Here is a 22,806-nt window from a genome sequence, read left to right on the forward strand (position 1 = left end):
GTGAAAGAGTCGGTCGATTCTGTTTCACAGTGAAGACACTCTATAGACAATTATTAGAAAATTGATCTCTTGTAGGCGGCTTCTCATTAAATAAGTATTACTTTTTTAAAGCTATCCTGACTGAGTTGTTTCGACCTGTTCGTGACGTCAGCTGGTCTTGCAGCGGGTGTCTAATTTGATGAAAGAGTACAGAGATTTGATTGGTGGAGCAATTGATCCTCAAAATGGAAATCAACAGTGAGCCTTTTTCTTGTTAAGTGGCAGTTCCCCCCCTGGGAAATCTTCTCGTTAAAGCGATTCGGGCCAGTTCGCTTCCTGAACGATTTGCCTTTAATTCCGTTAGTAGCATCGACTGGTTACGGGAAGTTACAAAGCAGCCAGGAGGAGTACAGCAAAAAGTCGAGTTGGTTCCCGAATCGAGAATCCCGGGTTTCGGCTGTCGGCCGTGCGGCTTGGCCTGCCGTTTCTCCCGACCATCCGTCACTCGGTGACACACCACGCCAATGCGTTTTTGCCCAGCAAGGCCCACATTTCTGATGCGCCTCGAGGGGTCCAGGACCCCTCTGCACCGCTAACTCCGCCAAAGCACCGCGCAGAAGCAAACTCTTCCATTTTATCTCACTCAGTCTTTAACTTTTTCAAAGAGACCTTGTTAGCTCTGACTGATGTAGCCTCCTCTCTTTATTCATACTCCTTTTCATCGAGAGAATCACACTGTACAAAATTATTGTGCAATGCATATCAAATATTTTCTGCAATTCTTCAATTCTCGGCCTCGTTTAGTTTCTACAATTAATTAACTGCGTAAAACGTTGGAGATATCGTGTGCTTCTGAAGAAAAATGTGTGTCTCACTTCATTTTTTAGCTGCAATCAAGTTTTCACATCGATCCTCTTCTTGCCGATCGTCATTTACGTGATCGATCAAGTGCTCCAATGATAACGAACGGGTACCGATCTATGAGATGCAGGATCGCTTGTACCGACCAGATTTCGGAGTTCTCCGGTTTATCGATACAAGGTAAGTACCCGGATGGTATTGAGTCGACGGGGAGAGTGAGAGATCGGGTTTCAAGATCGACGCTCTACCTTACCGACGTGATATGAGGTGAACGCGTGTGGTGAACCCTAGCCTCTGCGAGGGTCCTGATCTCAGGAGTCGAAGAGCCGTGAACACGAGACAAGAACCTGTTTCGAAACGAGCGGCGACGTCGTTAGGCTGCAGGATAGAATTAGATTCCGACTGGATAACGTGTCTAACGATATAATGGATCGAGCCAGTCTCATAAAAGAATTCTTTTTCTCCATTTGCTTACCCATTTCTTATCCTCCTTTTGTTTTCTAGCTCGTCATCGCAGGTCGCGCATTCCCTCCCGGGTCACCCGTTTTTGTCATTTTCCATCCGCGCGTCCCATTCAGCCATCGTTCAGATACAGATCGGCCGGATTGAAATTCCTTACCGGTTAGTCGGCGCTCAGGCCCAGCTCGCGCGGATTCTAACATCGCGCTAACGCGCAGGTGAGTGGGTCCCACGAGGACTGGTGCAGGGGGCGTAAAATTCGTCGAGGGACGAGTATAACCGGGGGTCCAGCATGTCGTGTCCCGAGGCGCGCGTCCCGCCTTATAATTTTGATGTAAGGCCTCGCGAGGAATCCAAGATGGCGGTGGCGGCGTCCCTCCGCGTCGTAAACACAACACGCTCTCTCGGTCTCTCTCATTTTCCATTAACCGTAGACGGTATAAGGTAGAGGAGGGCACCCGCGGTCTCGCACCGTTCAACTCGGCTCTCCGCTTGTCCTTGGCTGCTGATCCAGCCCGCAAGGAGACTTATACACACGCTGCAATGCGGGGCCGACGACCACGCTCTTATATCTGTGGTCCACAAATATCAACTTCATTTGATCTCCCGTTTATTCCTCCCTGTAAGCTCGTGCCCTCAACGCAATCATAATGACACGGCTCGCCCCGTCAGGCTAGAGTTTAAAATTACGGTTCTCAGAAGGAAATTAAGCAATGGCTGGGCTGGGAAGACCTCGGTTGAGGAATGCTTAAAATAGACATGTAAGAACAAAATATTCTTCCAAACCACAATGATATTTTGTTGAAAAAATTATTTTTCATGCATAAAATCTAGGGTTTCATAACTGTAATATATACACTGAGGTTGGGTTAGGTTACTCGTTCGGATGTTGGTAGAAAGTCTTATACGTGAAGAACACGCATTGTCAAACTTGAATCGACTTTGACGTTGAACGAGAGATAAGATATTCAATCGTTTTCCAAATACTCTCAGAGTTATGGTAATCAAATAAACTCATCAACTTGAAACACATGAAAAATTGGATTGAAGTGTTGATAAATTGGCTTCTGGTTCATATATCTTCAATTTTCGATTACGACCTTGAACGAGTGTCTAAAGTCTGAATGATCGTACGCATCGAATCCCCAAGGAATCTGAGTATTCATTCATCGAAAAAATAACTTGTTCTTGAAAGAGAAACAATCATACCAAATGGCGTAACTGTTCCAATAGCAAAGAAAACCGATCACGTCGTTCGTCCCTGCGATAAGAGACATCGACGCGTGGTCAGAGAAGAATAATCCTTGCACTGTCTACAGTAAGAAGATAAACAAGTTTTTTCAGTACGTTACTATCGCGTCAAGCTCACAATCGCGACTGTACCAAAGCATACAAAGAATAATAAAAGTAAAAAAAAAAAAAAAAAAAATTACAAAGTAAACCCAGCATGCGGGTAATAAAATCTGGCCACCGTTGCTCGACTATACGCGTGTACGAGATCCAGGAAAACACGTGTCTATCGATCCCGTGAAGTTTCATTACGTCAGTACAACCACGTACAAGAAGAAGTAATAATTAATTACACACTTGCCACCAGGAGGGGTGTCTTTTACTGCGCGACGGAAAAGGGGGTGGAGGGGGGGATTCTCAACCGATCACCACAGAATCTGACGATGCAACGGGTGATTTCCAGGGTCCTGAAACTATGGTATACCCGGTGCAGCATCTCGGTGGCGAGTGGACCGCCTCGGTGAGAGACCTCTCCCTCTTTCTCTTGGCCCCCCTCCCCTCCGGCCCTCCCTGCCCCTGCCCCCAGGGTAGGACCGGCTCTCGGTCACACACATCGACGCGGCTAAGGTCGGTTTTCGCTAACTCCTGCGGTCATAAGGAGGAGGTGGAACCGGCCCGAGGCTCAGGTGCGCCTCACAACAAAGTTACGACGAACAAGGTGTGGAAGAGATAGGGCACTAGCAGGGCTCCCAGCTCTTCGAACAGCCGGCAACAATGAAGCACGGCAGTTGAGCGCGGCCGCTCAAACTTTGTGCTAGGTGTATAAGCAGAGTCTGCTAGTTTTCCGCTTTCGATTTAACCCTCCCGTCTCAGGGTCATTTTCCCTTTCGCTGGTACTGGTTCGGCAAATTCACACTGTACCATTCGGTCGCGAGTTGAACCGGTTGCGTTAAGGTACCGGCCGATTTCGAGTGCTGGCAATTTCTCTTGTAGCCCAGAGTGCTCTCACCTTGATTCGAGTGTCAGTCACGGACAAAGCGGCTGACGGATCAAACTGGCGACCAGCATCCTTGGACGCTGCGAGGATGTAAATCGGTTCTGTGACCGTTCTTGGCTTTCGTGAAAAGGTGAAAACTAGCGTCGACATTGGCTCAGTTGAAGCCGCAGTGTGTTCGCATAATCGGTTCATCAATCGTTCGTCGATCGTCATGTGCGAGTGTGGTGGAGAATGTGCCGGCAGTACGGAAGCAGATAATAGGAGAGTGTTTTGAAAGCCCGTGTCACCCGAAAGAGAAGATCAACACCTTGTCAACGGTCGGACGGAGTGCACTGCTCTGATATGGCCACCTTAGGCCTCTCGAAGGTTTTCATATTGGACAAGTATTTCACGGAGCTCCAGAAGTTCTGGGAGACGGAGAAAAAGCTCCAAGGTATTGTATATTCGTCATCGTAAAATCATCAAATCTCGCGCTTTGGAACTGCGCGGTCAGAAAATATCTGATCGTTACCGGTACCTCATCATCAATGATGGCATGATTGGATTTGATGTGAAAAGAAAAGACGACACCACCAAGATTCTTGCGCTTCGCTTAAGTAATTCCCAACTTCTACCGTGAATCCCGCTTGCGCCAAGTACTTCCAGTGTGTGTGTGTGTGTGAGTGTATGTGTGTGTGTGTGCGCATTACATTGATAAGAATCCTATTGTCGTTTCTATCTGTATGGTAAGACCCGTTACACGTGAAAATAAAACCACGACTTGTAGCAGCAGCATCTTATACGCTGTACGAGATGCTGATAGGTGAGGGTACAGCGCTGTGTTCTAGGTGCACATTTACCTCAGCTGTATCTGTTACTTCTACGTGCAGTTCACCCGGCACCCACCGACAGACACTAACACCACTCGATTTGCGGTGTATATAAAAGTCACCTACGCTTTCTACTAGACCGCGTAGGTGGTCGTAGACCTCCGTAATATACCTTATCCCACCGCTTCTCGTTTTATAATCGTCTATAGACGTTGCAGATGCACGTATGTACCTCATCTGTTTCTCACTAGCAACCGATAGGAATTAAACTCATGATCATTTTACTTTCTTGGAAATGATTTACCGCGATTGTTAAAATTTAGCAGTTCCCAGAACCGATTTTACATCCCGCATCATGCTTGATTAGCACAATTTTCACTCAAGATTCTGCAAACTAGATGTCATCGTAACAATCTCAATTTGAAAGGTTCGATTTCTCTCGATATCTTGACGTGACTTTTATGATTGAGACCCTTGATGCAAACTGTTCTCTTCATTTACTTCGAATCATGATTTCGTTTGTATTTTGAGTTATGCAAATTTGAAACAAATTTCGCAAGCCTTTTGATTCATCCGTGAAAATTTATCTACTTTATTGTTCAGGGATGGAAATGATAATTCAATGCACCTGGACTCTGAATCGGCCAATATTAAAACACAGCTTCCAGTATAACATTGAGTTTGTCATTGTTGAGTATCTCAAAGAGATTTCATTGCTTGTAAAATAAACGTTTATAGCAACAGTCGATCTTGATATCTCGCCTTCTAACACATGCCGATAATTTTCCCTATCGGTTTAGCGATATTCCACACTGAAGCTGGTTCCCTCTATGGAAAATGATCCCAGACCAGTTGGGCGTAAAAAATGATCCTCGACGCGGAATAAAAAGACTAAAAATAGAATGAAGCGAAAAACAATTGAAGCAAGGGGCAGGCAGCGCTGGGTGTAGGTACTGCTTATCCCGCGAACACACGTACCTTATAGAGGTATATGGCTACATACACGGTCCTTAGTGTAATATATCAAGTTACACACGGGCGATCAGTGACTGGCTGTGGAGCATTATTTTCGTCCGGTGATGCAGAGGCATAAGTGTGTAGAGCCAGCCTCTGGACTAACCGTACCCGCCGGTACAAAGACCTGAATATTGCTGGCGAGCGGAGCCGACCTCGGGGTCTAATCAGATGCAGGTTAATCCTGCGGGGATCTTCTTTATGCTCTTCTCAGAGCGGCGAGGAGAGGTGAAGAGAGGAGAGGAGAGAAGAGAGGAGGAGAACGTGTGTCCGTATACTAGGACTCTGGATCCCGTGTCGTTACACTCACGTGCAGAGCGGAGGCGGCGCGGCGACCAGATCAGCCTTCCTTCCTTCCCAGCATCCCTGCAGCGTCGAGGTCCATTCGACTGCGCAGCACCGGGATACGCGATACGAACCCATACTCCGATCGTCGCCGCAAAAGAAGAAGGGCTGCGGAACCCCCGCTGCAAGCGTTTGTACACCGCAAGATTAAACGCGAACACCGCAGATGCGGTCGTGACTGTAATATGGGAAGTTTGATTTGAGATGAAATCTTCGGTTGTCTTCAGAAAATATTCCATGTCGACGCTTGGTCAACACCGAATGGTCATAGATCGTCCGTTGAACCGGATTTAGTAAGTGTACACTGAGAAAAACTTCATTTGTCATGGTTACTGGAAAATTGTAGGTACAGTGTGATCGAATTTGTTATAATACCGTTTTGAATATTGTTGGAATTAAAACGGCGAAAATTAATTGCAAGTAAACATTTGATGTGATTATTGTTATTAATACCTTATTCATTTCTTTGGTTTAATATATTTTTATCTTGTTTTTTTAGACGAGTAGTGAAATAAGTCAATTTTTTTTTTTGATATTGTCACTTGTAGGTACAAGTCACTACGTCCAAGAAAAATTAGAAACTTATACAAAATTTTCTAGTTACAGTTGAAGAACTCATTTTCATTTTATATCCTGAATTGTGTTTCTCGGCTAAGTTAAAGAACTAAAATAGTTGAGGACTCTCTGAAAAAAAACACAAATAGAAATCCATAATTTACGATAACCAAAGAATATGGTTCTGGATGCAAAATGATCATCAGATTTGCATCTGTAACCACAAAGTTTAGTGTATGTTACTATGCATTTGGATATAATAGATCACATTATATTTCATTGTAAGTGTAACATGATTTGGCATTGGTAATACAATAAAGTTAAATTTTTCTACCTGTCACAAGTTGGATAATGAGTCAGAAGATGCACCAACGTAAAGGCCGTCGAGTTCGGAGTCACTTGCTAATTGTATGCGCCATACCATCATTTTGTTATTAACTTAATTGAAAAAATTTGTAAATGCTTTTGAAACAATAAATAATCAAGCCCTCAAACTCAAATTAGTCTGTCTTTTCATTTTCTTTAGAAAAAAACTTAAAAAAATGGGTATGATTTCGGACCGTGCAAGTTGGACGCCCCCCCCCCCCCCCCCCATTCTGGCGTCATCAAACCGAACAATTGTGGGCAATCGAAGAGGAACACTAATTCTGTCACCACTGAAAAAGATTTTATCGAAAACTATATAATCACACCAAATAGTTACTTGTACTATATTTTCTGCTAGACAAATTTTATTGTAACGATGGTCATTCCAATATAATTTCTTAGTAACTATGACAGAATAGAATTTTCCAAGTGTATTGACGTACGTGGAATAGAGAATTGAATCGACGTTTAACCAACATCGTAACAATGTATTGAAAACAGTAAAATTGCAGGGTAATTTCATTGAGCGTTTGAAAATGCAATTAATACCGTCTGCAGCGGCGTTAATATCGCCCATAAAATACAATTGCAATCCCGGAATGAGATCACGCTTTTCCGTTGAAGATCTGCTAAGTTTTATCTAGGTAATAATTTTCGATAGGGTTGATTTTTAACTCGATAGAGTATATATCGAGTCGGAATTAAACTGCTGATTGGAAAAAGTTCTCGCATAGATATGCCGTTTCCGTACGTAATAAGCTATTTGGTAGATACGATATCTGGTTTTATATGCGCGTTATACTATCGGCTCTAATCATTATAGTATTTCCAAACGGCCAGGATCGTGAGCTCGATGTATCAGCCTGACCTTAAGACCGTAAAGAAGTTTGCTGGTACGGGCTTATCGCTTGATTATACATCGCGCAAACGGCTCCAGCCCACGCTTTATAACAGAACAGTTTCTCAATGCATATAAACGGACTTTGTTATAAATACGAGATGCATAATCAGGGCGGCATAACACGCCGAAGAATTTTAAGCGAAATGAATTTGAATTATATATATATACATATATCTATGTGAAGCTGTTCACTGTTAAATTCATAATAATTTTGTTATTAATCACTTTTGCATTTCAATTTCAATTCTTACCCGCTTTACCGCTCAGCGCCTGATGCTACACATTCTACACATCTCATATATCAATACGGCCTCTGATTCGCTACAGTCGAATGACGTCACGCTCCCGGCGCAGCAGCGCCTCCACCGGACTGTTCACCTGATTTGAAGTATTGCACAATTCGTTAGGTTCAACGTATTATACATTGTAAAATTCGAACTTCTGAATTGAAAGAAAAGTAGAAAATATATACTGTAGAGGGTGAAGAGAGTCATCGTACGAAATAGAAGAAGAAGAAGAGAGAAAAAAGAGTATTACACAATTGGCTTTCTACCGAAACGACGATGGTCTTTTTTCTTTTCTTTTCGTTTCTTTTTTTGTTTTGCTTAGTTTGGAGCGCCGTGGTAATTCATTGAGCCAACTCTTCGAGCAAAGCCGAAGCTAATCTCCACAACAATACGCTCTGGGGATCACCGAACAGGCCGACGGTTGATTTTAAAATTATGAAAGAACCGTCACAAAGCTTGGCCCTCGACTGATGCTCAGGCCTCTTTCGAACAGGTGACTCTAGCTACGGGCGTCATTATCCTTTCAACGAAAAATAACCCGCGCCTATCTAGAACGCGCTGTATTGAAACCATAATTTGAGCCGAAATAGCATTCAGGAGAAACGGAAAATGTCCATCTTATCACGGTTCTTCCGTCAGATGAACGTAACTTCTGCAAAGAAATGAAAAGGAATGATTTCCGGGTTGATTTTAACGCTACAAAAAAAAAAAAAAAAAAATCATTTTTCCCAAGTCTACATACCGATTCTCAAAATTCCGTTTCACTGGTTCAAAATATGTTTCATTATACGTTACAAAATTTGAAAATTGGCATGAAAACATTTCTGAAAAATGGATGACGATTTCGGTTCTTTTTATGCCACTGGTTAAACGATTCCCGGAATTAAGTTTGGCAGAGGTGTGGATTTTTTCCGGTTGAAAATGGTCCGCGATGCTCAAAGTTATCCCGAATCGACTCTAGCGGTCTTTTTAAAAAACCTGTTCCTGGCCCTGGGCCTTCAAGCAGGTCCCCTTCGTGCGGCAAGGGTACCTGCTTACCTCACTTCTTGGGCAGTAGGACCTGCCTTCCTCCTGACCGCTGATACCTGTCCGATGCTTCTTACGCCTCGGCGGCATAAAATAGACTCGGCCTCTTCTCGACCCCAGCCGCAAGGAGCAGTGGATCAAGGTTCTTACCTCCCAACCGCGAGATCTGCCTGAGTAATCGGGTTTGTCATTTCCGACCTTCCGCTGACTGGGAGACACCCTGAAAAGGAGCCCAAAAAGACGACCGAAGGACGTCCAGCTTATCGAAGAGGTTCGGCCTTCTCGAAATAGGTTTTCGGTAAAACCTACAGCCAATCACAGAGGAGTCATAGAGGAGCCTTAACATAAAAAGATTTTGTTTTGACACGAAACGATTAAATAAATCACTTGACGTCAGTTGGATAATTTTATTCAGTTTGATAAAAATTTTATTCGAAACAATAATATTTTTTTTACAAATTTGTATCCAGATATTTTCTGCTTTTTTTTGCGGGGGTGGGGGTGCAAATCTTACAGCAAATAATCAATTTTCCACAAAGCGGTCATTCAGTTTTAAATCTTCGCTTCATTTTCCAGAATGGTCGAGTAGTCTTAAAAATGTAGAAGGAAATCGATAATTAAGCCACGTTCGAACGCATTTTCTGATAATTACTGTCAAATGAGTGCTTTTTGCATACTAATATTGATTCAATGCGTTGCAAATTCAATGAATAGCTGTTGCGAATTGGGGATTTCGTTTCCTTATACTCTTGAGGACGTATAGGGCGTGCGTTAGCTCAAAAATGTGTTAAAAGAAAGACGTGACTGAACAACATGGGTAAACAAGTGTAACTAAGCCTCATAAAGCTGAAGTGAAAAAATGTTTAAACACTGAATTTCAATTGTCATCACTCTGTTATCAACAATGTTAGAAAAATGAAATCATTTGACCATTAACTTACCGAAAAAATCTTTCGGTACGGAAAAATTTGAAAGCTTACTTCATTCAAAAATAAATACAGTACAAATGGTGTAACAATAAGTGATATTTTGTCTTGAACTCATCGCATCGGTTGGTAAAAGAAATCTTATATTTAAAATCACTATAATTTACAGATAATAAACTTGCAATATGATTCAGCGAGGAATACCTTATTATTACTCTAAATCTGGTTCTAAATCTTTGTAAATATTTGTTTCGTCATTTTTTTGTTTCGACAGATTTTTGAGCTGACTGTACGTACGATTCATCCTTAAGACTTGCGTCTCTTAGGCTAATTCCGAAAGGTTCAGGTTTTTGCCGTTCACTGTATAGAAAAGTGTTCTGTAGGGGGAGATTACACGAGCATTTCCGTACCTGGGTACGCTTTGAACGTAGGTAGGCCTCTTTTGCGAGATGGGTAACAGCGGAAAGTCCTCGCTCGGTGTTTATTAGCAGGAGCGTGTCTCTCTCCGAGACCAACTGCGTTAATTTTACACTCCGAGGCATTAAAGGCCGGGGGTATTTCAACTGGGGGCTGACTATAATCTTCTAAATTCCTCTCGGAGTACCGGGAGGTGAGAGAGAGAGAGAGAGAGAGAGAGAAAGTGAGAGAGCCTATGTGTGCCGCTAAACGTGACCTCACCTTCCACCCCCGTACATCATGACGGGCACGCTAAATTGCCCCGCTAAAGTAATCACACACTGTATAATGATAAGTAGTGCCCGTATATGTCTGTACATATAACGCATATAGCGAGGGTGTTGCTATTATTCCATGGGGCCTACCCCTACTGTCAAAAATTGTGTTCAATTTAGACGATCCGATTGCGAGCAGCTGTAACTTGAATATTTTTAGTACCGTATTATAAGTATACGTCAAACATAAAACTGATGTGTAGTTTTTTTTTACTGATTTTTTGGGATAGTTTTTCTTTTACTTATTTTTTTTCGCCAAGATTCATAAATTTAAATCGCATGATTGAGCTACATTTGGAGCTGCATTTTGAAAAATTTGAAATATTTTAAAACGAAGGTTTGTGCGTCTTTTTTTAAATGTGTGAATTTCTACTGCGAAATATTGATCAAGTTTTAAGTCTAATCAATTTTTATACAAAAACTTCCAATGATTTTGACTGTTAACTCGCAATGTCACACAATTTGTGCACGATTGTAAATATTCTGCAATGTTTGCATCTACTGTACACGATTTACTTCTTTTTTCGATAGTATACAAAATAGAATTCCATCGTACGGTTCTAAAAAAAAAATTTACTCATAATTCTGTAAAATAATTTCTTTTTTCGAAACATTTTTTGCTAGTATTTTATACTTTCACAAGCAAACGAACTTTCTACTATTGCCAATTCGGAAATGAGACATTAATTAGTCGAGATGGAAATTCCAACATTTTTTATAATAAACGTGAAATAAAACGAATAACAATAAAGGAACAAATCTGTTTCAGATGCTTCTTCGTCGAACGAGGCGGTGCACCTGCAGCAGCGTTTGAGGAGTTTAAGCACCGAGCTTGTAACCCTCAGAAATCGACTTCACGTTGGGCAGCCCCCGAACTCGGGAAAAAGTCCTGAAAAAGGACACGGAGCCCCGGCGGTTCCTCCGAGGACGACTTTGCCCCCGCCACCGACGGCCGGATCCCACGGGACGAGCCACCCTCTGACCGCGACGAGCATCGGGCACCCCCACAACGCTCATTCGGCAAATAATAATAACAACAACAACAGCACCAACAACAATAACAACAATAATAACAACAACAACAGCAACAACAATAACAACAACAACACCGCTAACAATAACAACACCCTTGGCCGGAGCTCCGCAACGAATAATGTCATTTCCGGTTTGTGAAGATTTATTTTATCACCGATTGCTTTACAATTTACATTCCGGGGATAAATTTTTTTCCATAGCTATGTGCTCGGGGTAATTTGCTTTGACGGTAGGCGGCTACTGGAATTAACACGCTTCGCGATTCCATCGTTTCTGTAATTAAATCCCTCGAGCACGTGTTATTTGATAAAATTGTATCATGAAAAAGTTAGTATTTAACGAGTTCAATTTCCAGATAGAGATTATTAATAAAAACGCGAAATCTGTGAAGTGGTATTTCAAAGATTGAGACTATAGTCATTTGAATTGTTGCTTTTCACGCAAGAATTCGAGGTTTCCTTGAAGAAATAAAAAAAATTTCAAGTTATACAAATTCAAACGTACACAAGTTGTCATTGACAAAATATTGTTCCATTTTCTTTTTCTTAGCATTTATAACGAGTGAATCGTATCGCTTGATTATAATTTTGACACATCTGGGCTTATTTTACTTTTCTATTTTCTTAAATTCTCTGATAACTGACTGGAAGGAGTTTTCAAAATTCTTATAACTTCGATAAATGCATAAATCGATTGTTCACAACTTACTACGATCTTGCATAAAACGTTCTTACGACTAGCCTAACAAGTAAAGGTAAAAGATTGTCTTCAATCAAAAATTGCACAGAAATTGATTTTGAACAGAGAAAAATGAGCTTATAATAATTCATAGAAATCAGCTGACGCTTTACAATTTTCAGAGATCGTATAACTATCGATAATAGAATAATTTACATACTTGCTGTGTAATAATTGATGATTGGACTTCGTTAGTTGTAAAAGAAATTATTGAGAGACTGATATTTTCGCTCTTTCTCTCTCAAAAAAAAAAATATTCAAGTACTTACAGCCGTGACTCCCCGCAAATTGACGTTGTCGGAACCCTCACAGATATCGTGAAGACTTTGTTTATTGAATTTGATCTCGGAGGGTGTCGGTTAGAGTTGCCGCGCGATTGACTCGGCCTCGATTACCTGTCAGTTAAATGCGTACTATCGTCGAAGAGCCGTCAGTCCCGAACCCTTAGTCACTGAGTAGTCGAGCATACCTCGATAACGTTATCAGCCCTCGCGGTAAGTTTGGCCGATTTTTCTTGCTGTAGAGACAGGGCTCAGCTGATAGGCACGATAGTAGTGGAGGATGACGAGGGATGCCAGACCGAGAAGTAAACCGTGCTAATCTATTTTCCCCGACAGATCTGGACTCGCCGAAGAAACGTCATCTGGCCCAGGACGATGGGATAGTGTCCTGCGTGACGGCACTTGGCTGCCTGCCGTCGCCTCCGATAGCGAGTATAATCTCGGACGCGAGGAACGTCAAGACGTCATCGCACCACAGGTGTCTCATGAAAACACCGACGACGCCGACCTCCGTATCGACGAACTCCTGCACGACCCTAGACGACCTGATTCACCTCTCAGGACCGCTGACCGAAGACGCGGTACTAAAGTGCCTTCAAGCGAGGTTCTGCGCCAAACAGTACCACGTGAGTTTTACTTCGACAAACTTTGACAAGACCAATTTCTCCTCCCTCGGCCAAGGTCGATCAATGGTCGCTGACGACCATCCCCGAGGTAATGGTCTCGCTTCAAACTCCCTCCTAATTACCGCTGTTCAACCTCGCGGCTTCCAGTTTCCCACATTTTTTGCTCATCGATACTCCCGTCGTTGAGGAGTCGGACATCGCATGAAACATTGATCAATGGTAACGGGGTGCTGAACTGACAGTAACGGTGTGTTCGCACTTTGCGTTTCGTGATTCGACAGACAGTTCTACTGGCAATTGCGGATAAGTGAAACGTGGCGAAAGGAGATCATTGCCCTGTTCATGCACTGTGCGCGTATATTCGATATTTTGGAAACAAGATGGGATGATTTGGTGTTTACCAGGTATACATGGTACGCTGATGATAAATCCTGGGGCCCACGTTGATACCGGATATATATCTGCTCGCTCAGTCCTCGGTGAACGGTGGAGACTCAGGTTAGTGGCGCCCGAGGCAGTTCCATGCCTCTCCGTAGGAATGCAAACAGACAAAATCAACCTGTTCCAGGCGGTCTCTCTCGTCCACATGCAAGGAAACACCGACAACAGCTACATCACGGTCTGATATTCGATTGCGCTATCCGCCCTTATAACAACGAGCAAACAGCTCCTACTCGGCTGAGTTCTACCGTGTCTGCACATCCACTCCCCAAAGTGTCCTCCCATTCCAATGTCAACCCCTCCAGGATCTCCGCGTACATCTAAATTTCGCTGATCGGTTGTAATCTGTTCTTGCTCAAATAATCAACTAACCCTCAAGCAAGATCTTTGTCCACGATGAATATATTCCATGGTTTCGTGTCATCTAACTTTCGGCTGAGGACAAATCTTCGCCGAGTAAATTACGAGGCGAGACGTTCTTTGAGCGTTGATCCTATTGCAAAGATTTCGGTGAGACGGTGACTCTTTTCTAGCCATTAACAAGGTATTTCAAGGGTTCAATTATTTGGAAAGAGTTCGAAATGATAGAGTGATGTGCTCGATTAGGTTCTCCGTCAGGCATCCCGCGAATGAGAGTAACAACCAATAACATTATTATCTACAGTGTTTGGCCACCACTGAGTAATCAACTCGACATGAAACAGCGCAACGTCCTCTAAAGGATTCCTTACAATTCGGTGGCACATGGTAGGCAAAGTCAGGTAGGCCGTCCGTCGCATGGCCGCGAGCTTTCCATCTAGCATCCCCATCCTCCATACACCGTTAAACATTAATCTTAATTCCAAATCAACAGTTACAGCTGGTCCGCAGTTGCATCGCGAGCTGACTGGACAGCTTGTTTATGTTAATGCAAACTCCCCTCGCTCCTGGTATATAACATGCTAGACACCAAACCGGCATGAACGTATATATCTGTCCATTACCAGAATGGAACATAGATTACAGATACGTTATACGATTACTCGGACGTAATTCCTTACGGTTTAACCGAAGTACACCGACATTCCTTCGGATGGGGCGTGTCGAGGACAGTTTTTACAGGCGTTAAAAAGAGAGAAATTCTTGATATACCTTCCAACCATGTTTACGCTGTTTTCCACCGGGGTTTGAAAGTTCCTAGAGACCAATATTACGAAAAGAGGTATTCAGTAGCGTCTGATTATAAATACTTTTATGGTTCTCTGACTTGTTTCATGTCTTCATGATCTCAGTGCATGTAAGCGTAGCGTGCATCTAGTAGGGAAAACCGAATAGCAATAAATAATAACAACAATAATAATAAGGACGGCAATAATGATGGGGAGTACGCAGGTGCGTGTAATCTATTTACCGCGTGTCAGGAAAAGGTTTCCCGAAGGCTAGGGCTGCGCAAGATGTAGGATCGGTTCTGGTCCCTTCCTCCTTTCTTTCCTCCATTCTTCGCTCTCTCTTTCTCTGTTTTTATCATCCCCCCCTCACCTACCCCCTCGTTTCATCTTTGTTTATTTTGCTTTTCTCTCTCTTTCCCTCTCTCTCTCTCTCTTCCTCTCTCCCTTTCTCTTGTTCGCTCGCTTTCTCTGTACACTAGCCACGATGTGGAGATATACCTCTGCGGGAGAGACGCGGAACATCACAAAGCCGCCGCCAACCGGCTACGAGAGCGCCGTCCACCTCGACTCGCTTTATTTTATACTTACTTCAATCTTTAATGGCCGAGTGAACGCGGTAAATGAACCTCAAACCACGCAAACAGGCCGATCCTAACTTCTCCTTATGGCCACTCTTCACTTGTCTAAACTATACTTTCGAAATGTATATTCACATTAGATGATCATATTTATTCACGAAACTGAAGTAATCAACGTTGCATGTTAATACTCAAAATGGAATCATCGAGTCATTCGAGTAAATAAGTTTTCAAATTTGAAGTCATTCGGTTTAACCTTTTCGACGTTGAAGTACTCTTTGGTGTCTCTCTTGGGGATATTGGAAACTGAAATCTCCGAATGCTAGACTATTGATGCTGATGTACTGGATTCTAATATTTGATTGTGTTATATTAAAGTACTTAGAAATTAAACTGGAGTCGTTTATTTATAGAGAATTTTCTGACGGTGCTCGCGGCAGGAAAATACATAATACTTGATAACCCCGAAAGCATCAGAGGAAAGCTGTTTAACATAAACCAATAGAATTTGGTAAACGATCGAAACAACGCCAATACCCATAGTCTAAGAACTCTGAGGTATTGAATTGTGATTTTCCAATAACCCTGAAACACCAAATCTTGATGTCATATTTATTTTCATGGTTTGACTGAATTAAACGTAACAATAAACACCGAGCAATTTTCGTGAGAACATACAAAGTTGTTAAACTTCATTAAGATTGCGTGCGAACAGGACATACCATTCGATAATTGTTTTGAGAATAAATGATGTACCATGGATAGAATCTCTCGACGTTTTCACAGCGTAAATGCGTAATATTTACTCACTCAAAAATTTCAGACCAATGTCGGCCCCATCCTGGTGTCGATTAACCCATACACTGACGTCGGAAATCCGTTGACGTTGACGAGCACTAGAAGTGTACCTCTGGCACCGCAGCTCAACAGGGTGGTTCAAGAGGCGGTCAGGCAGCAATCAGAGACGGGTTATCCGCAGGCGATAATTCTGTCTGGTGAGTAGAACTAGAAAATTTGACAAGTGAAAAATAAAACAAAGTAGAGAGAAAGAGAAAGAGAGTGAAAATGGTTACCAGAGTCGTTAAAAGAGGAGCAAAAATAAGCAACGTTTGTACGATGTGATGACCATGCAACGACCGGGTGGCTCGTAATCGTAATTCGTGGTTGCAGGAACGAGTGGCTCGGGCAAAACCTACGCATCGATGCTCCTCCTGAGACAGCTCTTTGACGTGGCTGGTGGTGGGCCAGAAACAGATGCGTTCAAGCACTTGGCAGCAGCCTTTACAGTCCTGAGGTCACTCGGATCAGCGAAGACGGCAACGAATTCTGAAAGCTCGAGAATAGTGAGTAAGAGTGTGACATTTGATGGAAAAAATAGAGCATTAACGTTAAGTGCAACTCCAAGTTTGACGGTTTGTTTGGTCTGCAATTTTCAAGGGCCACTTCATCGAAGTTCAAGTGACGGATGGCGCCTTGTACCGGACGAAAATCCACTGCTACTTCCTAGATCAAACCAGGGTAATAAGGCCACTACCGGACGAGAAGAATTATCACATATTCTACCAAATGCTCGCTGGACTCTCCCACGATGAGAGAGGTATGGTATGAAATGAACACGTGTCTCCACGATTCACTGTCGTCGTTGTCTTATCTGAAATTGAATCAAACTCGCCGTACAAAAGTGGCAATGACATGTCGATTCCCTTTCCAGCAAAACTGAACCTCGAGGGTTATAACCTGAAGAATTTAAGGTACCTGCAACACGGTGACACAAGGCAGGACGAGGCTGAGGATGCGGTCAGGTTCCAAGCGTGGAAGGCTTGCTTGGGTGAGTAAAAAACTTTCATAGCCACTTTGGCTAACAAGCGTTGGAGTGATTTGACAAGTGTGTTGAAATAATTACTTACCAACGCTTTGATAAAAATCTTCAGGAGTCCTTGGAATACCATTTCTGGACGTAGTCAGAGTCCTGGCCGCAGTCTTGATACTCGGTAACGTCGGTTTCACGGACGGACCTGGTGTCGAGGTCGGTGTGGTCGGAGAGAACGAACTAGGTGCAGTAGCGGCATTGCTGGGAGTTCCCCCACCGGCTCTGCTGAGGGGCTTGACTTCCAGAACGCACAACGCCAGAGGACAGCTAGTGAAGTCTGTCTGCGATGCGAATATGGTGAGTGTATCGTGTGGTACAAAATGCTCCGACTCTTCAACTCCGACACATTCCATCGTTAACCAAACTCACCTTTTCTCGCAGTCCAACATGACCAGAGACTCCCTCGCCAAGGCTTTGTACTGCCGGACAGTGGCGACCATCGTCAGACGGGCGAACAGCCTCAAGAGATTGGGGTCAACCCTTGGCACCCTCTCTTCAGACTCCAATGAGTCCGTTCACAATCAGGCCGAAGTGACCAGTCAGCACGCCTCCACCATCGGCAGTTCAGCAGGTGGGATTGATCGGTGTTTCGTATTTTCTACCGTGACTTTAACCATCTTCCATTACTATTTCGTTTAATTTTTTCACCTCAGGAGGAACAGGTTCGAGAAGTATGGCTGCGCTGAACAACGCGGTAAGACATGCTACGGACGGGTTTATCGGTATCCTAGACATGTTCGGGTTCGAAGACCCAAAGCCTAGCCAGCTTGAGCATCTGTGTATAAATCTATGCGCGGAAACGATGCAGCATTTTTACAACACCCACATATTCAAAAGTTCGATCGAGAGCTGCAGGGACGAGGGGATACACTGCGACGTGGAGGTAGATTACGTTGACAACGTGCCTTGCATCGATCTCATCTCATCACTGGTAAGAATCGCTTGATTAATCCTGTCTCTGCATATCTATATATAAGGTACTACCGTTCAATGAGCCACGAGGACGTTAACCACGCGGGTCTCGCAGCGTGGTTATAGATACTCGATGGTCGAAAATTTGAACTCAAACCCGAAACTCCCCAGCTCTCCTTAAAGCTGACCCGATACCTAATTCGTCCACGTTGATGCAGCGCACGGGTCTATTGAGTATGCTCGACGTCGAATGCTCGATAAGAGGAACAGCTGAGAGCTACGTGTCCAAGGTTAAGGTTCAGCACAAACAGAACCCCAGGCTTTTCGAGTCCAGGATGGTCGACTGCAGGTCATTTGGTATTCAGCACTTCGCTGGAAGGGTTGCTTACGACGCCTCCGACTTCCTCGGTGCGTATTCTGCCCCCCCCCCCCCCCTCTTCCGCCCTTCCTTTACCTCACCCTTCCGAAATCCCTTTCTCCTACCCTTCATGACCACTGACTCATCGAATACTTTCAGACACGAATAAGGACGTCGTGCCCGACGATCTTGTCGCCGTATTTTACAAGCACACCTGCAACTTTGGATTCGCGACGCACCTCTTCGGCAGCGAATTGAAAGCCCTCTATGCCAACGACACGGTTCCCCGGGGAGTGAGCTTCCGGATATCACCAACGTCACACACGGACCTGTGAGTTTTCCCATCAAATACTGCTTCGCGCCGATTCAAATTCCGCACTGTCTCACCTCAGGCAGATTCAGAAAATGTTCAGTTTTCTTACAGGCTTAACGGAGACGAGCCCATATCCACCCTTACCCAAGACTTCCACACGCGGCTGGACAATCTTCTGAGAACGCTTGTACACGCTAGGCCTCATTTCGTCAGGTGCATCCGCAGCAATGGTTCCGAAACGCCGGTTCATCTGGACCGAGGAGTCGCGATGCGGCAGATCAGGTCACTTCAGGTTCTCGAAACCGTCAATTTGATGGCCGGAGGTTTGTTCTTCACGAAGTTGAACCCTGTTTCACCTTCCATAGAACCCAAACTTACTGAATCGTTTGTCATTCTACAGGGTATCCACACCGGATGCGTTTCAAGGCGTTCAACACCCGGTACAGACTCTTGGCGCCGTTTAAGCAGCTGCGAAGGGCGGAAGAGCAGGCTGCCGAGGACACGAGGCTCATACTGCAGAACGCCCAGCAGATGAAGAGCAAGTTTTCCGCGAGCACCAGCTGGGCTCTGGGCAAACGTCACATATTTCTGAGTGAAGGTATTCGCCAGCAGCTCGAAGCCTTGCGCGCAGACACTCGACGGCGAGCTGCCACTGCTATACAGGTAAGGAAGAATAGTAAGGAAGCAGAGACTTACCTCAAGCAAAAACGATCATACCTTTCTTTCTCCTCCTCAGTCCAGCTGGCGAGGATGGCGAATCCGGAGAAGATGGCCAATTCGAAGATCGGTCATCGGCATCGGCTCAAACGTCATTCAAAAGCAGCATCACACTCTTCAAGTCGGTCAGAGAGGAGTGACTGCTGGAAGTGGAAATGCGACCGGTAACGGTGCTCGTCCCAGGCCTCAACCCATCGCTGGTACTCCACCTCCAGATCCAACGGAAAAGTGTGCCGATCAAAAGATGATCCAGCAGACCTGCACCCTCTTTGGCCTTGACCTTGTAAGTCGTTCTGACAGTGTCGCCACTCCTCTTAACTTGGCTGAAAAATTCATTCATTAAAATTCATGGAAACTGTAGTGCGTCACGTTTTGTTCAGTATGATCATGGTCACAAAACTTGTTGGTTGAATTGATCAGGAACGAATTCTGCAGGGCTGAACATCTTCATGAAGCATTATAAACCTCTGGAATAGTTTTGGAAAGTAGCCGGCAAATTTTCGGGTCAGAATTGAGTGGTCATCCTGAACCCAGTTTAAATATATACCCCCGCCAAGTCGGGAATCAAGTCATGTTAAATCGTCCTGACATTACTGTATCATCATTTCGCAGGAACGACCTCCACCAGTACCTCCATCGAGATCTTACACCGTTACCGGAAATACAAAGTTGGGTTATCCGCAGACAAGGGTGATGAAGACGCCATTTCCAGGTAGGAGTGACTAATTCAGAAAGCCTTAAGCCTGATTTCAAGAGTGGATCGATTATCAGAGGAGTACTTATATCCCTTGGGAAATAAAGTTTCGACTCTGAACGCTGCATTCAAACATTGTCTCGAAAATGTTTACCTTGTTAGAAGAATAATGAAAGTCATCTGTTTTTCCCCTGTTCATCCAACGACTCCACGAAGCTTTTCATAACCCAAGTGTTTTATGTTTCCACAACGCAGAAGGAGGAGACGGCGAGGTGGCGCTGCTCAAGGGTGAGACGGTGCTGGTGGTCGGAGCTTCGCCGAGAAGAGGGCACCTCCTGGTTGAGCACAACGGTGCGACGCTGCACGTTCCGTACCAGTTCATGGAGTTGAAGCCCTGCAACGTGAACGTATGATGAACAAGCCGTTATTGTGAGTTGGCGAGTAGATATTTTGGTCGACGTTCACACCGTCCAGACTACTACGTTGTTGTACGTTGAGGGTAGGAAAACTCGGTGGTGCATGCACGTTCAGCCAGCAATTGTTTGTGCAAAGTTCGGATTGAGGGTGGGTCGCGGGTTCAAGAACCGCCTATAGAGTCACTGGGAGTTAATTTACCGCGATCACTCAGCCCCACCCCGTTCCGGGGCTGCTTCGCGGAATCTGCAAAGTTTCGAACACTCGATTCTATCGTATTAATTGCCCCTGCAGCGCGATGCAATCGTCGTATTCCCAGTTCAACTACATTACTCAGTTCGTTACCAACACGGCACTGGATGCGGTCCTGTATCATTATTTATGACAAGATCATACAACCGCGCACGCCACTCTGCGTGCAAAATGTTTTGTAATACATAGCTACGCAGGAACTGGGCTGAGTTGACATTTGTACCCACGTAAAAGGATTCCTCTACATCCTTAGAAAAATCGATCATCACAGGAAAGCAAGCCCGGAATTACCGAGAACTGGGAGATTTCTATAAAGGATCACTTCTATATTCAAGCTGTATTTTTGCTTACACTCCTGATAATATGAACATATTTCGATGAGGAAAATATCAATGAATCTTACGGAAAATTTATCGAAACAAGAAGCGTGATTCAACATGGATTCCAAAATTGCACCGATCAAAATCAATGAGTCAAATTCAGTTGACTCAATACTTTCGCTGCGTGAAAGAAAAAAATTTTGAACAACCTGATTTCATGTCCAAAAGCGTAAATACGAATTATTTCATGACAGTAACATTTTTTGTTCCCCTTCAACAATTTCCGTGAATTATAGTTTATCTTGTGCGTATATAAATGGATTCTCTGCAAGAAATTAAAATTGAGAAAAACTTGAACGTATAATAAAAATAAAATCTCATTCACAAGAATCGGAAAAATAATGCGATTCCAGCGTTAGAACAAAAAAGCGGAACAATGGTGTTATTTTTGTGATAATGATTTTTATTTGAATGAATAGTTTTCAATATTCTTCCAATATGATGATGGTGTGGTACATGCCAACGTGAAAGTTCCGAGAAATGGTGCCGAAAGATTTCCGCACTCTGATCACGTGCGCGCAAGTGTCTTGATTCTCGTTTATATTCTCTATATTACACACTGAAACTTGTCATATACACGAACCATACCGTTTCTATCGACACTTTCAATGGCAGTATCAACACTTTTTGTTCGCCTTCAGATCGTAGATTTTTACTTTACTGAAAATACTCTGAGAATTGTTCCAGAAGCTCAGGCATGAATTGTGTTTCAATTTTGCTGGGTAAGAACTCAGTGTTAAAAAAAAACACAGCTTCACACTCTTTTTCAGAAAATTAATTCCATTTTTTTCTCCACTTTATTCGTCAATTCACTGTGACGTTATTACTAATTTCACCATTAGGCACATTATAGATACGTAATTGCGCGAGTTTTGGTAAAGTTTCGACACTTAGAAGGAAAAGAGAACAAGTGAGAAAAGAAGAAGGATAATTAAAAATCAATATTTTTAATAAAAAAAATTACTCTCATCAAAACGAGCCACGATCTCTTGGGAACGAAAAAAGAATGAAAAAATATCATTACTAGCCTGATACATGATAAACGATTGTTAATTTACGGTCGCGTATTGTTATTCATCGTCGTTAATTACTCCGAAAATAAAATTCGAGGAATCGCAATTAAGCGTGAATTATTCTTTCGAAATGTGAAAAATAAAAGAAGGGATGATAAAAAGTTGACTTGACATATCCTACGAGCACCGCACGACGTTTCTGCATATATGCACAGCCCGATTCCATTAACGGAATTAAATCTGACTTGGGTGATATTAAAACGCGCTTTAAATGCATTCAAGAATTCGATATTCTTCTTCCGCCACCGCGAGGCTTAATGAATTTTCCGTAATTAGTTATCGACTCTTCCGTATCAGTGCACCCTGCGACCCCCGACATTCCGCATAATGTAAGGACAATGTGGTGACTGCATGCAGCGAGTTACTCGCTCCAAACCTCAAAACCACGTGCTTATATTCTGCAAGCTCGTATACCAACACGTAGTAAATTTCGCAAGTTACGTTCACCTTATTAGCGTTAGTACGTCACGCAGCACGACGATTAGAAATA

At 43.5% G+C, this 22,806-nt stretch overlaps 2 protein-coding genes across 3 annotated transcripts; both read left to right on the forward strand.

The window, feature by feature from the left end:
* The first annotated feature begins 3,331 nt into the window (after window positions 1–3,331).
* Window positions 3,332–11,931, forward strand: LOC124408862 (nuclear transcription factor Y subunit gamma-like). Its single transcript, XM_046886116.1, has 2 exons — window positions 3,332–3,959; window positions 11,256–11,931. The coding sequence occupies exons 1-2, from the start codon at window positions 3,869–3,871 to the stop codon at window positions 11,657–11,659; spliced, it is 495 nt and encodes a 164-aa protein (XP_046742072.1). The 5' UTR covers window positions 3,332–3,868; the 3' UTR covers window positions 11,660–11,931.
* LOC124408860 (unconventional myosin-IXAa) lies at window positions 11,567–21,108 on the forward strand. Of its 2 annotated transcripts, XM_046886111.1 has the most exons (16): window positions 11,567–11,651; window positions 12,877–13,166; window positions 16,157–16,328; window positions 16,504–16,676; window positions 16,771–16,930; window positions 17,045–17,161; window positions 17,265–17,500; window positions 17,585–17,774; window positions 17,857–18,134; window positions 18,334–18,523; window positions 18,633–18,804; window positions 18,898–19,109; window positions 19,187–19,449; window positions 19,523–19,786; window positions 20,116–20,215; window positions 20,453–21,108. In XM_046886111.1, exons 2-16 carry the CDS (start codon window positions 13,026–13,028, stop codon window positions 20,608–20,610), a joined length of 2,826 nt encoding a protein of 941 aa, XP_046742067.1. In that variant the 5' UTR covers window positions 11,567–11,651; window positions 12,877–13,025; the 3' UTR covers window positions 20,611–21,108. The 2 variants fall into 2 exon arrangements, with proteins under 2 accessions (XP_046742067.1, XP_046742068.1); XM_046886112.1 differs by lacking the exons at window positions 11,567–11,651; window positions 12,877–13,166; window positions 16,157–16,328 and having other exon boundaries at window positions 16,413–16,676; window positions 20,116–20,214; window positions 20,449–21,106.
* Window positions 21,109–22,806: the final 1,698 nt, after the last annotated feature.

The sequence above is a fragment of the Diprion similis genome, chromosome 8, assembly GCF_021155765.1.
Source record: "Diprion similis isolate iyDipSimi1 chromosome 8, iyDipSimi1.1, whole genome shotgun sequence".
Lineage (NCBI taxonomy): Eukaryota > Metazoa > Arthropoda > Insecta > Hymenoptera > Diprionidae > Diprion > Diprion similis.

Excerpts from the sequence above, each read along its gene's own strand:
- LOC124408860 (XM_046886111.1), top strand. The coding sequence starts at position 13,026 with ATGAAAACACCGACGACGCCGACCTCCGTATCGACGAACTCCTGCACG. Across the intron at positions 17,775-17,856 it reads CACCATCGGCAGTTCAGCAG|GAGGAACAGGTTCGAGAAGT; the intron begins GTGGGATTGATC and ends TTTTCACCTCAG. Across the intron at positions 18,524-18,632 it reads CGACGCCTCCGACTTCCTCG|ACACGAATAAGGACGTCGTG; the intron begins GTGCGTATTCTG and ends GAATACTTTCAG.
- LOC124408862 (XM_046886116.1), top strand. The coding sequence starts at position 3,869 with ATGGCCACCTTAGGCCTCTCGAAGGTTTTCATATTGGACAAGTATTTC. Across the intron at positions 3,960-11,255 it reads GACGGAGAAAAAGCTCCAAG|ATGCTTCTTCGTCGAACGAG; the intron begins GTATTGTATATT and ends AATCTGTTTCAG.